Genomic DNA, 16,378 nt, shown 5'->3' with positions numbered 1-16,378 from the left:
TTGTACAGAAGAAATGAACACAACATTGTAAATCAACTCTACTTCAATACATTTAAAAAATTAAAAAGAATTGCTTGATAGGGCCAATTAGATTTTAAAAAGTACTATACCAACGTGAAATCTGTAGTTTTGACAAATTTACCTTGGTCAGGTAGGGGGTTAACAGTGGGCAAACCAGGTGAGGCACTTGCGGGAACTTTCTACACTATCTACGTACCATTTCTGTAACTCTCAAATTATAAATTTTCAAAAAGGGTGAATTTTACTTTATGTAAGTTGTTTCTCAGTAAGGTTGATTAAGAAGCATTTTAACTAAAAAGCATTTTGATTAGTGCACAATTATACCATTCTCCCCTAAAAGGAACCAGGAGTCCTTGGGCAGATGGCTGATTCTAAGGCTGGGTAAGAAAAATACAAGATGACAGGGAGGACTTTGTAGAGTCAGAAGGAAAGGAAACGCTCCAAAAACAAAAGAATGAGGCGAGGCACAGTGGTATAGGAGCCAACCTGAAAGAGCTCCCAATGGTCAAAGCAGGAACAATTTGACAGCAAAATAAACAATGCCATGTTGGATATAACCCAAAGTAAAAATAAATATACACGCATCCATACTGATCATAGGATAGGCATGAGGTGACATCTTGCTGTGGACAGACACTGATGTATCTGTGGGTGATGTGACATACTCCAGCAAAAAAGGAGTGGGAGGATGCGTAAAACGGGAATGGCAGAAAGTGACGACTGTTGAGACGGTATGAATATACAGACTATGCTATACTATTTTCATTACTTTTGCATTTTAATATTTCCAAAATAAAATGTTTAAAGCCATGGAAAGGAGAAAAACCAGATCATCCAGATGGTGTGTGTATGTGGGGAAGGCAGAGAAGCAGAGAATTAACTTTTTAAATCGTCAGTTCAATTTTCAATAAAAAACATGATGATGAATGTTAAAACTGAAGTCAACTGTGGGGTTACACATGGGATCCCATTAGATCATTTTTTTTTTTATCACATATGCCCCCAGGTTGGTGGTTTATTAAATGATTACCTTAATGAAGCACATACACAATTTTAGGATTAACTAACTTTCTACGTTTTATACGTTTTTGAAATTCTTCCACTTCTGTAGTAGATGCTACACTTGCAGGAAAATGGCAAATTGGCAGTTTGGGGGTCCACAAAGACGTTAACAGGTTTAAATCAGCGCCTCTACTAAGCAAACAGGCGTTAAGGCCTGACTCACCCACTTACAAGCTATATGACATTTTCAAAGGCATAAGTTTCATCCCATATAAAACAGATAATCACCCAGGTGGTCAGGACTATTGCAAGGATTAAATGTATAAGGTGCTTCGTCTTTTTTTTTTTTGGCTGTGCTGGGCAGCTTGCAGGATCTTAGTTCCCCAACCAGGGATTGAACCTGGGCCCTCAGTAGTGAAAGTGCAGAGTACTAACCCTGGACTGCCAGGGAATTCCCAAGATGTTTCTTCTAATACTTATGATAAATGAGTTCAGAGTAATACCAAATTACACAAACTTACTCAGAACTGCAAAAGGTTCATTTCAGTAATTTCTTTTTTTTTTTTACACAGATTCTCCTTGTCTACACAGCTGCATCTGTGACGTCTATAAATATCACATTTGAAAAGTCTACCAGAAAACTTCACCTAGGTCATGTGATTGTTTAAGTATCAGGGGAGAGGGGCAGAGAGGATAAGATAAATAGCAGAGAAGATGACTGCCTGGCTGGGAATACGGATTCCACACACAAAAAACTGTTAAAACCAGCAAATGAATTAAAAGTAGCCAAGATACAATGTCAACATACAAAAATTAGTTGCATTTCTAGCCACTGTGGAAAACAGTATGGAAGTTCCTCAGAAAACTAAAAACAGAATTGCCATATGATCCAGCAATCCCACTCCTGCACACATATCCAGACAAAACTACAATTCAAAGAGATGCATGCACCCCTATGTTCACAGCAGCACTACTCACAATAGCCAAGACATGGAAACAACCTAAATGTCCATCAACAGATGACTGGATGAAGAAGATGTGGTATATGTATACAATGGAATAGTACTCGGCCATTAAAAAGAAGGAAATAATGCCATTTGCAGCAACGTGGATGGAACTACAGATTATCATACTAAGTAAAGTCAGAAAAAGACAAATACCATATGATATCACTTATATGTGGAATCTAAAAAATGACACAAATGAACCTATAAAAAAAAATGAACCTACCTATGAAACAGAATGACAGACACAGAGAACAGATTGGTGGTTGCCAAGGTGGAGGGGTGGGGAAGGGATGGAGTGGGAGGCTGGGATTGGCAGATGCAAACTATCATATACAGAATGGATAAACAGCAAGGTCCTACTATATAGCACAGAGAACTATTGATATATTCAGTACCCTGTGATAAACCATAATGGAAAAGAATATTTAAAAAAAAGAATGTATATACATGTATAACTGAATCACTTTGCTCTACAGCAGTAAATTAACACTGCAAATCAACTATACTTCAACTTAAAAAAATTGCATTTCTATACACAATGAACAGTTTGAAAATGAAATAAAACACTTCCATTTACAATAGCGTCAAAAAGAATAAAATACTTAGGAATGAACCAAGGAGGTGAAAGGCTTGTACACTGAAAGCTACAAAACACTGGTAAAAGAAATTAAAGACATTAAAAAAATGGAGTGACATCTCATGTTCACAGACAGGGAGATCTAATATTACTTTGTCAGTGCTACCTAAAGGGATCTACAGATTCAATCCCTGTCAAAATCCCAACACACAAATAGGAAAACTCATCTTAAAGTTCATATGGAATCTCGCGGGAACCCAAATAGCCAAAACAATCCTGAAAAATTAGAAGAAGGTTGGTGGACTCACACCCTCATTTTAAAACTTATAAAGCTAACCAAAACAGTGTGGTATTGGCGTCAAGACAGACATACAAACAGACCAAGGCAACAGACCAGAGAGCCCAGAAATAAACCACTAGTTTATGGTCAAATGATTTTGGACAAGGGGGCCAAGACCATTCAATGGGGAAAGGACCATCTTTTCAACAAATGGTTCTGGGAAAGCTGGATATTCACACGCAGAAGAATGAGGCTGGACCCCTCCTTACACCATATACAAAAATCAACTCAAAATGCATCAGACCTAAACATAAGAGCTAAAACTATAAACCCCCTAGAAGAAAACAGTAAAAGCTGCATGACGTTGGAGTTGGCAATGGTTTCTTAGATACGACACCAAAGGCACAGGCGACAACAAAAAAAATTGACAAATTTCACGTCATGAAAATTAAAAACTTTTCTGCATTAAAAGACCTTCTCCAGGCTTCCCTGGTGGCGCAGTGGTTGAGAGTCCACCTGCCGATGCAGAGGACACGGGTTCGTGCCCCGGTCCAGGAAGATCCCACATGCTGCGGAGCGGCTGGGCCCGTGAGCCATGGCCGCCGAGCCTGCGCGTCCGGAGCCTGTGCTCCGCAATGGGAGAGGCCACAACAGTGAGAGGCCCGCGTACCGCAAAAAAAAAAAAAAAAAAAAAAAAAAAAGACCTCCATGAAGTAAAAAGGCCACACACAGAATGAGAGAAAATACTTGTAAATCATATACCTGATGAGGGATATTCAAATTACACAAAGAACTCCTAAAAACAACAAACACCCTGATTCAAAAACGAGCAAAAGACTTGCATAGACATTTCTCCAAAGAAGATAAACATGTGGCCAATAAGAATATAAAAAGATGCTAAACATCACGAATCATTAGAAAAATGCAAATCAAAAACAATGGGATACCACTTCATACCCATTAGGATGGCTACTATAAAAAACAAACAAAAAACAAGTATTGGTGAGGATGCTACAAACTGGAACCCTTCTGCATTCCTGGTGGGAATGTAAAATGCTGCAGCTACCATGGAAAAAAGTATGGCAGTGTCTCAAAAAATTAGAGAATTACCACATGATCCAGCATTTCTACCCGGGGTATATACACAAAAGAATGAAAAGCAGAGACTTGAACAGATATCTGGACACCCACGTTCACAGCAGCATTATTCACAATAACCAAAAGGTTGCGAACAACCCAAATGTCCATCGACAGATGAAGAAAATGTGCTATATACATACAATGCGGTATTATTCAGCCTTCAAAAAGGAAATTCTGACACACCGTAACGTGGACGAACCTCGGAGATACCATGCTAAGTGCAATAAGCCAGATACAAAAGGACAGATACTGTATGACAGAGACAGAAGGTGGAAGAGCGGTTACTAGGGCCTGGGGGCAAGGAGAGAACAAGGACTTGTTTAATGGGGACAGTTTCTGTTTGGGAAGATGAAAAAGTTCTGGAAATGAACAGTGTTGATGGTTCCACAACAGTGTGAATGTACTTAACACCACTGAACTGTATACTTAAAGATGATTAAAATGATAAATTTTGTTATGTTTTTCTAGAATTAAAAACATACATATATACTAGGAAGTCTGGAGATGTCGTACTTAGACACAAATGAAGGTGATGGAGTGAAGACGGTATTTTAAAAGGGGTGGTCAAGGAAGGCTGTAGGTGAGATGAACTTCCGAGCAGAGACATGAATGAATAGGAGAGAGGGGCTGGAGGTTTGTGGGGTAGCAGCCTCCCAGCCAGAGAAAAGAGAGGAAAAGGTCCTCACGCAGAAGCGTAATCCTCGTATTTGAGGAACCAGTGAGGCTGGCAGAGGGCAAGGCAGGGGGAAATGACAGGAGAAAAATGCAGACTGTTAAGGCTGGGTGAACGGACACCACTACAGGGGCCCCTTAAATACGTTGGATTTTATTCTGAGTGAAATGGGGAGCCAGGGGAGGGCCTGAAGTAGAGGAGTGTGACGTGACTGAGGTTTTCAAAGGGCCTCTTTGCCTGCCGTACAGAGAAGAGACAGATTATCCAGAACAGAGGCAGGATAATGGGACTGTAGCAGCGAGGTCCTCACCTGAATGCCCACCTCTCTGGGTCTGGACCTCCGTCATCCAAAGTTTCTCCTCTCTCTCCAACTGGGATATCATATCTGGCTTGGAGGACTGGTGCCCTGAGAAAACATTAAAGGGAAAAAAGTACTGAACAATTTTGGTTCCAATCCCATGATGGAAGGCTCCGCCCACCCCCCCAAAGTTTATTGAACATTTTTGATCAGACCTGTTGTGAGAAATACATTCTCATTAGAAACACGTGACTACCCCCACGAATCACTGAAACAAAAGACTAAATGACCTGTGTCATCACGTCCTTTGCAGAGTCTCACTGTATTTACTGCAAGCGCTGCAGTTATTGCTACGATGTGCACCACTCTTGCTAAGGAACTCTGACACTGCTACTTTATTATACATTTATTACTAAATTAATTTCATGCACCACCAATGGATCATGACCCACCAATTTAAAAAAAATATAATACGTAAAGCAACTATACTCCAATAAAAATTAATTTAAAAAAATTTAAAAAGGTATGAAAGTGGGGGAGAGAGGGATAAATCAGGAGATTGGGATGAAAAAAAAAGATATCATATGAAATAAGGAGCCAGGTGCAGCCAAGCTCAACTGTTCACTTACAGTGCAGTTACAAAAGACAAACGTTTGCCTTGGAACAAAGACTAGAAACATCTTGTCTCTATGCTCCAAAGGGACTGGAAAACTCTGGGTCTCTAAGGAGTCCCAAAGCCTGGAAGTCACGGGCAGAGGCCAGGGATGTTACTAAACATCCTATAACGCACAGGAGAGTCCCCATGACAAAGAAACCATCTGGCCCCAAAAGGCAGTAGTACCGAGGTTGGGAAACCCGGCCCATGGGGAATGATGCCAAGTCACAGGGAGGGCGCCCGTCCTCACCCACTGAGAGCAGGTTCCGGAAGTTCTCCAGCATCACCTCTCGGTACAGCTTCCTCTGGGTGGAGTCCAGCAGCCCCAGCTCTTCCTCCGTGAAGGTCACGGCCACGTCCTTGAAGGTCACCGCCTCCTACGACACCAAACACATGTAGCCTTAATCTTACAAGCAACCGCCCCTGGGAGCAGGGCAGCACTGGGAAGGTGGAGGAGGCATGTGGGAGGCCGTTCCAGATTCTAAGCGACCTGAACCACTCTTCTTAGGACACCGTCTCCTCTTCCCCTTCCACAGTCACACCAAAGATGCTGGAGTGGTGGGGTCGGTGGAGGAAGGAACGACAAGAAAAAATCTTAAAACCTTATATACGTGCAACATGGTGCCCTTTACACAGCTGTGTCTCTAGAACTGTCACGGTTACGTTAAGGCATACACGCATTTTACAATTTCACTGAAAGTCCCAAATTTTGTAAGAAATGTTGAGTTAATTTAGTCCCAACGGTATTTACAATAATAGTGCCTATCTCCTTCTCTCACTGGGCAGTACCACTATTTTGTCAATGACTGCCAATCTAAACAGCCTTCAGTACCTCCGTGAGGGCAGGTAGGTAGTTCATTCTGTCCCAGGTACACGCTGTACCTGTCAACTGTGGCAGCATTCAGTGTCAAGGTTAAGAGCACAGGCTTTGGAGACTGACTGCCTCAGTTCACATTCTAAGGCTCTGTCCATTACTACCTTTGTGACCTTGGACAAGTCACCTAACTTTTCAATACCTCAATTTCCCCATCTGTACAAGGGCACACCATCATAGGGTACTTGATGGGATTAAATGAGAATATGTGAAGGGTTTAGGATATATCTGACACTTTTTTTTTCCCCGCCTCGCTGCACGGCATGCGGGATCTTAGTTCCCCGACCAGGGATCGAACCTGTGTCCCATTCAGTGGAAGCGTGGAGTCTTAACCACTAGGACCTCCAGGGAATATCACGTTAGATACTCAAAAAATGTCAGCCATCACTATTACTATTATCATCATTATTCACGGCTGCATGGTATTTCATAAAAGTGAAAAAAATACATTTAACCATTCCAAATAATTAATACAATAATTTAAGATTTTAAACTTACTAATAATGCTACAAAAAATGCATTTTCACATAGATCTTAGCCAACTTGTCTGGTTATTTCCTTAGGCTAAGTTCCAAGAAGTGGCAACTACACTGCCAAAAAAAATATGCACCTTTGCTAGTAAAATGGCAATTCTCCCAATTAACTCTTCCTGTCACAGATCAGAAGTGTTCCTGATTCTCCATACTTTGGCCCAAATTGGACATTATCTTACTTTTTTTTTTTTTTGGTGGTACGCGGGCCTCTCACTGTTGTGGCCTCTCCCGTTGTGGAGCACAGGCTCCGGACGCACAGGCTCAGCGGCCATGGCTCACGGGCCCAGCCGCTCCGCGGCACGTGGGATCTTCCCAGACTGGGGCACGAACCCGTGTCCCCTGCATCGGCAGGTGGACTCTCAACCACTGCGCCACCAGGGAAGCCCTATCTTACTTCTTAAATCTTGGGTAATTTGGTAAGTGATAAAAACAGCTCTTTTTAAAAATTTCCATTTATTTAACTTCATCAAAACATCTCTTTCAATATTTTCCCCCCACATATCGCTTGTTCATTTGCCTTGCTTGTAATCCTACTGAGGTAGCTGATGCATCAGTAAGATTCCTATGAAGAATATTAAGCCTTTTCTAGCATGTACAAATTCCCACCTTCACCCCTCACTCCTGTTTCCTGTGTCTCATGCCTTAGCATACGGTGTTTTCCTTTATGACAATTAAAATTATTTCTCTAGGGAATTCCCTGGCAGGCCAGTGGTTAGGACTCGGTGCTTCCACTGCTAGGGTCCCGGGTTCAATCCCTGGCCAAGGAACTAAGATCCCACAAGCTGCTCAGCAAAAAAAAAAAAAAAAAAAAAAAAAAGTTATCTGTCTAAAGACTTAGCCCATCTCGACATTTGTTCTGACTGGAGTCCTGAGCATATGTGTATTAAACAACTAGTTGACACATCTGGCAAAGAAGAGACAGGCACTCAGAAAAGGAACTGAGGGCAGTGTTATTTTTGGAGTCCTCCAGCCACACCAGGCATACACACAACGTGGCCTCAGGGCCCCATGTGGAGCAGTCTCTTCTTCTGGGTCTCTCCACTCATCCTCATTGGACACCTGAAAGTCCTGCCTCGGGCAATGGAAACTTTAGTGTCAGCTGGGGACTGAGTGGATTTTCACAGGTATCTGAAAGTTCACAAATCTGTTTCTGTTAAAATGCAGATAAGACCATCTATATCCTAACACAGCTGCTTCATGAAGTAAATGCCTGGCAAGTCCCTGCTGCTACTAGACTTTTCAAAATCAGTGGGTACCTCTTTAACATATACTAACATGGCAGTGAACAAAACAGATACTTAACTATAATACATACGTGGTGTAACTTAGAATTAAAGAATCTACTTCTTGTTTGAAAACAAAATTATTTTCTCTTAGTTCAGTATCAGCTGGACTCTGCTGCATGAAACCATGCTTTAGACATTCCAGCCACAAAACGTGAGCCTCCCCATGAGAAAACAATTGAGTTCCCAAACTTTTAGGAAGAAAATGGCAGAACTCTCAGAATTCCTGTTTGGGAAGAAAGGTTATACGTAGGAAAACGGTCACTGCAAACATCTTAAAATGGGAAAGTTCATAAACCACATAAATATGGACAACAGAAAAAAATACTAGGTAAACTATGGAAAATGAAGTGACCTTTTAAGTTGTGGGAGCTATACAATTTTAAAAATCCAAAATATGGGGCTTCCCTGGTGGCGCAGTGGTTAAGAATCTGCCTGCCAAGGCAGGGGACACGGGTTTGAGCCCTGGTCCAGGAAGATCCCACAAGCCACGGAGCAAGTAAGCCCATGCACCACAACTACTGAGCCTGCACTCTAGAGCCCGTGCGCCACAACTACTGAGCCCGTGCGCCACAACTACTGAGTCTGCGTGCCTAGAGCCCATGCTCCACAACAAGAGAAGCCACCACAATGAGAAGCCCACGCACCACCACGAAGAGTAGCCCTTGCTCGCCACAACTAGAGAAAGCCCGCGCGCAGCAACGAAGACCCAACGCAGCCAAAAAGCAAAGTTAAATAAATTAAAAAAATAAAAATCCAAAATGGTATTGAAAACTGTGATTACAAATCAACACACGTAAACACTAATGAAAAGGAATGTGAGAAAATGAAAACTGATTTGTAAACATGTTTATAACGTGGGAACTGTTTTTTTTTGGGGGGTAATGAATTTATTTTTTTAACTTTTTGTTTTATATTGGAGTGTAATTGATTATGGGAACATTTTTATTTTAAAAAATTATCTATTAATTTTCACATCATTATGTGGAAATAAACAAAAAGCAAGGGGCCGCCATACAACAGTTCCTCAAGTGCCTTTGGTTCCCTTTACCCTTCCCGAGCAGGAGAAAAATGTGTCCAGTCTTTGTGAAATGAGATGTCATTTTAAGAAACAGAAAAGCAAACCTGACTTACCTGGAATTTGGTCATTTTTTTCCTCTTCTTGCTGGGGAAAGGCCGAGTTCTGGGAAGGCAAAACTGGGGAAGGGAAAGAAAGCCATCATGAGAGAGATACTGGGAACTGTGCTAGTCCACGTAGTACTTCGTGTGATCTGGAAGGGGGCCCCTTTCTCTAGGCAAATGCAGTGACAACATAACCCAGTGAGAACAGGGGCTGGATTCCAGCTTCCCCTGGGCCTCCTCGGCCAGCTGCCTTAGTTCATGAACAGTCCATAAACAGCCCTCACCCACATGTTTCTTGTAGCTCCCAGAGTATTCCTGAGGCTGGCTATTAGAGGAAATGAGAGGCAGACGGGAAGTACCAACAACTTAATGGGGCTGATACTGAGCAGGGCCCTGTGGGGCTCCTGGGCACAAAGCCTTTCTGTGTCCCCCATTTCTTTGACTACAGGAAATAGCCTTCATTCAGCCTCCATGACCCTGAGTTCCAATGGGCAGATTCAAGCAGCTGTTCATTAGGGAAGAGAGGGGATGCGAGACTAGGGAGAAACAAACAGTCCAGAGAAACAATAGTGCAGCCTTGGGGCAAGGTCCTGCTTCCCCACCAATGGATACACACAACAATGTCTTTCAGCTGTTTTGCAGATACTGAAACCCCCTCCAGGTGGGAGAAGTTAATGATGGTATGGTGCCCTCAAGCATGTAGACCCCAGACCAGTTGGAACCTGAAGGTTGATGATGCTGACTCCCACTTACCTCACCACCAACTCATCAGGAGAATGTCCACGAGCTGATCACGCCCTTCTTGAAAAATTACTATAAAACTTCCCACTATCCTCTCCAAGTGGGGACACAGTTTTTCGAGGCAGGAGCCCACCGTGTCCCCCTTTGCCTGGCAAAGTAATAAAGCTATCCTTTTCTACTTCACCCAAAACTCTGTCTCCGAGATTCAATTCCACACCCGTGTACAGAGAAGCTGAGCTTTTGACATCAGGGCCAAAATGCCTGGGTTCAAATTCTGTTATTTCTACTTATCACTTTCTACTTACTAGTCGCATAAACCTTGGGCAAGTTATTAATCTCTCTGTGCCTCAATCCAGTCTACCTGTAAATGGGTATAATAATGCCAGAATTCCCTCCTGCAGCTTCAGACAAGTAGGTGCTCTTAAGATTCATAAAACTGCCTTTGCGAATCTGCTTTACAGAAGATGACTCTTAGGAAACAGACTTCAGAGATGACTGTCCCTTTACTTACCCTTACTCTCCAAAAAAAGCCTAATTCTGACTGGTGGTCTCACAGATGGTTTGTGCTGTTGTTAATGAACGTTAAATTGCCACGGGTTTTTTTCCCCTTAATAGGTGTAACTACTTGCACGTGTTATTAAGCTGAACGAAGTTTCTTCTCGCATTGCATGAAGGTAAACAATGACTAATAAAAACCTAAAACTAAGAAATCGTGTTGTATTTCAATTAACAATACGGGGTTGTTACACAATACTGAACATTTTTAACTGAAGCCTGGCTACATCGCAGGCACTCTGCAAAGCCGTGACCACGATCATTTCTCGGTCTGGGATAAACCACAGAGGACTTTTCCCAGGATCCAGCTGAAGATAACTCTCCTTCCTAAACAAGCGTCCAGAAAGAATCCAGGAATCCAAGAACAAACCCACCTCAGTGATCAGGGAAGGCACAATGGGTCTGCAGCTGGAGCTCCGACCCCATCCCAGGCTCGCAGGAGCTTCCCAACAACAGGGCGCCTAAGTATTATCACTGAATTTATGGTAACATCCAACATTTTACCCTGCACTAGGCACTGTTCTTAAGGTTTTAAAATATCATCTCACTTAATCCTCAAAAGAACATCATTGGGAAGGAACTAACCGGAGGAAACTGAGGCAGAGAGAGATTAAGCAACCCGCTCAATAATTTACCGCAAGAAACAGAGCTGGCCCGTAGTAGCGGTAGGAGGGCTGGGGGAGCAGAGAGCGCGGGAGACCGTCAAACTCAATGTAGGACGCGAGCCCGCCCCCGACGCGGGAGGTTCGCCGAGGGAACGCACACCGCCGCCGCTGCCCCCTCCCGCCCTCCGCCGCTCGCCGCGGCTTCCCTGCCCCAGGAGCGAGGACCGGGTGGCCCCACGCAGAGGCTGAGAAGGCTCGGAGAGATCACAGGGACGCTGGGTTAACTCACCGCCCTAGGAGTAATCTCGGCCCCGACCTCGCCTTCCCAGAGCGGAAGTGCCTCGGGCTACACACAGTTCCCGGACTACACTTCCCAGAATCCCCAGGCGGAAGCGCCTCAGATTTCACGAACCTCCTGGACTACATTTCCCAGAATGAAGTTCGCAGAACCGGTCTTGCCACCAGCTGTCTTGGGTTTTGACTGTGGAGCGGGCTCGGATTTAGTCACTTTTGGTGGAACTGTCAGATTCCTTTTGTTTTACTCATTTCTTAAAGCTCATGAGAAAATAACGTAAGCAGATAGTTTTTCGGGTAACAATAATTGCGAATTTTTAAAAATGCGGCCGTATAAGAGAGAAAAGAGAGGCTTGTATTACGAAAATAAGTTAAACCCCAACATTTTTAGCGGAGGCAAAGGGTAGACTAAAAAGTGGGAAACGTAAACGTGACCCAGGCGGAACTGCCTAACACAGAACTTAAGGAACACTGGATTTCAAACTTGTTTCCAATGCTGACTCCCCAAATATCAGCAATAAAACCTGTTAATGAGACAAAAACGTAGTTTATTGCTACGTGGTTACACCACCTCCACAGAGCTTCCGCACCTTGACAGTGTCCGCGGAGCCAGGAAGGCAAGGCTGGAATTCACTGAGAATTGGAAGTGTGGTTTAAGGCGGCGTCTTTCAGTGCAAAAGACGAATGGGATTGCATGACGATCATGATGCTGCAGTCCAGGATTGGTGGGAAGAGCAAGGATTTTTGTAGGCGAGGAACCTACAGGTGCAAACTGTTGATGTTCTTTAAAGAGATAGAAGAGTTGATGGGTGCTTGTGGAAGTTCCTTTAATGATCAATCAAGCAATTTGGGCAGGAATCTTCTGGAATAGTAAAGGCATGCTAGTAAAACTGACTAGTTATGTTAATGTACACAGTAAATTGCGGGAGGGAAGGTAGATAGGTAGAAAGTCTCAGTCTTCAATTTCCAAGCTGTCTGCCTTGGGGGGAAGGGAGAGGTTGGAATAAAGTGTTTTGACTCCTTTGCTTCCTTTATTCAGCAAGGCACCTAAGGGCTCTTGAGAGGGTTCTGTGGAATGAGCGGTTCATTCCAATACGCTAAGAATTTGCAAAAAGGCTATACGCACATCGATTAGGCTGTAAAAGCGAAATATCTTGAACTTCATTTTAAAAAAACATAGTGGTTGTTATGTCAAACAAAAGCAGCTCCATTGCAGGGAATTTAATATTGTGATGTGTGCATATATAAAATCCTGAATTGTTTTCTAATTCATTTGGCTTCAGACATTTCAGTATATATTTCTATTCTGCTCCTGATATAAATAGTGTCTGGTGAGTGAATAAGCCAAGTGAACCAGGAAACCATGGTTTTTCTCCTAGGCAGGGAATATATTTTGTAGCTTTTTATTATGAAAGTTTTCAAAAACTGACAAAGGGGGGGATGGGGATGACAGAAAGGCATTTGTGTCCAGGAGGACCCCAGAGGGTCCTGCTCAGTTTCACTCCATTGTTTATTTTTTGTGTCATTAAATAATTTCTTCTTCTAGCCTATGTGTTTCCTATCAAGTAAAATTTAAATCTAAAGGCCTAATTAGACTTTTTTTTTGCAGTTCACATTTTGAAAAATATTTATTAAATGGCCTGATATGAAATGTCCTAATTTTTTAAACCTCTTTATTGGAGTATAATTGCTTTGCAATGGTGTGTCCATTTCTGCTGTATTACAAAGTGAATCAGCTATACGTATACATATATCCCCATATCTCCTCCCTCTTGCGTCTCCCTCCCACTTTCATTATCCTACCCCTCTAGGTGGACACAAAGCACAGAGCTGATCTCCCTGTGCTATGCGGCTGCTTCCCACTAGCTATCTGTTTTACATTTGGTAGTGTATATAAGTCCATGCCACTCTCTCACTTCATCCCAGCTTACTGATTAGATTTAAGTTCATCTCTTTTGACAAAGAGACCACTTCATAGGTAGAACTAGAAACACCTGAACAAAGACCAAATGAAGCCAATACAAATCCCGGGGAAAAAACACCTTTGAATAGGAAAAAAAATAACAGCAAATATGTGAAAAACAGTGGACTTATTTTATTTTATTTTTTTGGCCACACGACTTGCAGGATCTTAGTTACTGGCAGTGAAAGTGTCCTAACCACTGGATGGCCAGGGAATTCCCTAAATTGGGACATTTTTGAAAGTGAAAACGGGTACAGTTCCTAATTACACTAAGGCAATAGATATAATCTGGCACTATTATAGACAACTGGGAGATAGGGTCACCGCACTCATGGGGATTGATATAATTCTATTTTCTAGTACCTAGATGTCCGCTGTCACCTAGATGTCCCAATAACCAAGACAGAAAACTAGCTGGAACAAAAAACACACACCTGCAGAAACTGAGCTGCAAGAGGAGAGGGATGAAACTTGAATTAAAAAAAATGATAATAGGATTATTTAAGGAAACTGAAGTTCAGCATGTATGTGTGCGTAAGTGCATGGGCAAGGGCACACACACTCATCTAAGTCCCATCTCCAATTTACCAATTGAAAGTAGATGAATTTAAGGGGAGGATTACCAATGATGAGGGCAAAGATAGTAATCTCAAAGACTAAGTGAAAGAAATTTCTCAAAATACAGCACAGAAATACAATCAGTTGGAATCAATGATGGGAAGAGAGGAGATGTGAAACGTATATCCTGGAAATCTATCATGTGAGTAAAAGGAATTCTGAAAATTGGAGAAGGAAACAACAGAAGCAAGAAAATAATGAACTAGATAATGAATGAACATTTTCTTGATCTGAAGAAACAACGCTGCAGACTGATAAGGCTACCAAAGGTCATGCCTGGATTGATGAGAAAACAAAAAATTCCCATCTTGGCAGAATTTTGGAATTCTAAGGTTGAAGTGAAAATCTTAGAACCCTCCAAGCAGAAAGAACAAGCTACTCATAAAAGCAAAAGAATCCATTGATATTGAACTTTTCCTCTACAAAACAGGAACACAGAAGTAAGTAGAAGCACTTTCTACTTACTAATAGCAAGCCAACAGTTCTGTACTGAAGCTAGACATCACTTACTTGTCAGGGCAAAAGGAAGGATGAGCATGAATTCAGACAGTATTGCCCCACAGGAGGAAAATACTCAAAATGAAACAGAATTGCTAAGCAGAAAATGCTGTCGCTCCTAAGAGCTATAAGCCTAAAGAGAATGAGTAGCCTCATGACCTAGGTGGAACCAAGGTGCCCTCCGGTTCTGTGCTGGTTCCATTTATTTCCGTATCATCAGGAAGCAGCAACTCCAGAACATCGTTTTATCAACCAGGAGAGGCTGGCAAATAAGACCAGTGCAGTATCCTGCTCATCCAGCAGAGGTCGCACTCCATGAGAAGCGGGTCACTGTCCCAGCCCCCGAATCTAGGCAGTGGCGAGATTCTCCCCAGGAGGAGAGGCAGCCATAAGAACACAGCTCTGTAGCTCTAAGGGGGATGACCTCACTTGAAAGAGTGTGGGTGAGTTTACTTGATAATTTCAGAGATCCCATTTTACACAGATTTATTGCTTGAGTAAACTGACATTCACTGCAAAATCTAAAAAGTAGAAGAAACATTCCATAAAATCCTTATCAGAACAAGTCGTTGTTTATACAAGGTGTCCTTCACATGCTATCTGATGCACATATACACACGTACATATGTTCATGTTTTTGATATTAATCTGTAGACAGAACCTATTTTCCGTAAATCCGATTATATCCCGTCATGTTTGTGCCATCATTTTAACAGCTCCATGTTATTAAAAGCATATCAAAGTATATCAAATCTTACGCAAATTCTTATTGAGGAACACTCGTTATATCCACTTGTTGAAAACTTAGTAACATCATTCATGGTACTTATCTTTTCTATGCTTTAAATTTCCTAATTTAAATTTAAATTACTGTTCTAAGATTTGCAGGTCGAAGAGAGATACACATTAAACATTTCAAAATATACTAACTCCTCTCTGAAATTTATACATTTTTTACAGCTACCCATAGAGAAAACTGTGTAAGAATGTCAAGCCTACACCAATAATGAAACATTTGAAAATAAAATGACCACATGCAACAATTAAAAAAAATTTTTTTTCTTGAGGATTAGGAGGTGGAACGTTGGATAGGGAACTTGACAAAATTAATATTCTTCAAATCCAACACAGCCCTACCTAACAAATGTTGATGGGAGAAATGCTATAGCACTCTGAATATAATCACATCAAAGCCTCAATGAAAAGATGAAGAATAAAAAAACTAATTATCAGTTTAAAGTTTACTGTGACAACTTTTGTCATTAGCAAATACTTTTGACACTTTCTAAGTGTTACAGTAAAATTCTACTTTAACACCCTAGTGGGGTCAAAAGATTTAAGTGTTATGGAGTATCCAGTTAGTGAAAGATTAACAAAAGTAATTTTTTAGCCAGGCTATACCATCACAAAAATCATAAAGGATAGCTGAATTCAGACTGTTTACAAGAGATGGAATATGAAACAGAGTCCCAAATACTAAGAACCCAATTTGAGAACTGTTTTGTAAATTAGCCAACGATAGCCCCTGTTTATTGGCCCTATGTTGTTTATTTTTTTTAATTGAAGTATAGTTGATTTACAATGTTAATTTCTGCTGTACAGCAAAGTGACTCAGTTATACATGTGTGTGTACATATAT

The 16,378-nt window shown here is 41.8% G+C and overlaps 1 protein-coding gene across 6 annotated transcripts in view; it reads right to left on the bottom strand.

Moving 5' to 3' along the window:
* Positions 1-16,378, bottom strand: part of LOC132510509 (zinc finger protein 235) — a 58,708-nt gene that overhangs the window by 31,361 nt on the left and 10,969 nt on the right. Inside the window, exons 3-6 of one of the 6 annotated variants that reach the window (XM_060132702.1) lie at positions 12,251-12,443; positions 9,478-9,540; positions 5,904-6,030; positions 5,011-5,106 (exon numbers count right to left, since the gene is read on the bottom strand). In XM_060132702.1, the coding sequence (XP_059988685.1) occupies positions 5,011-5,106; positions 5,904-6,030; positions 9,478-9,492 (238 nt within the window). In that variant the 5' untranslated portion in view covers positions 9,493-9,540; positions 12,251-12,443. The other 5 variants (XM_060132701.1, XM_060132705.1, XM_060132700.1 and 2 more) reach the window with 5 other exon arrangements.

The sequence above is a fragment of the Lagenorhynchus albirostris genome, chromosome 19 (genome assembly GCF_949774975.1).
Source record: "Lagenorhynchus albirostris chromosome 19, mLagAlb1.1, whole genome shotgun sequence".
NCBI classification, from domain to species: Eukaryota; Metazoa; Chordata; class Mammalia; order Artiodactyla; family Delphinidae; genus Lagenorhynchus; species Lagenorhynchus albirostris.
The sequence above is the reverse complement of the archived record's forward strand: the minus strand, read 5'-3'. Positions and strand labels throughout refer to the sequence as shown.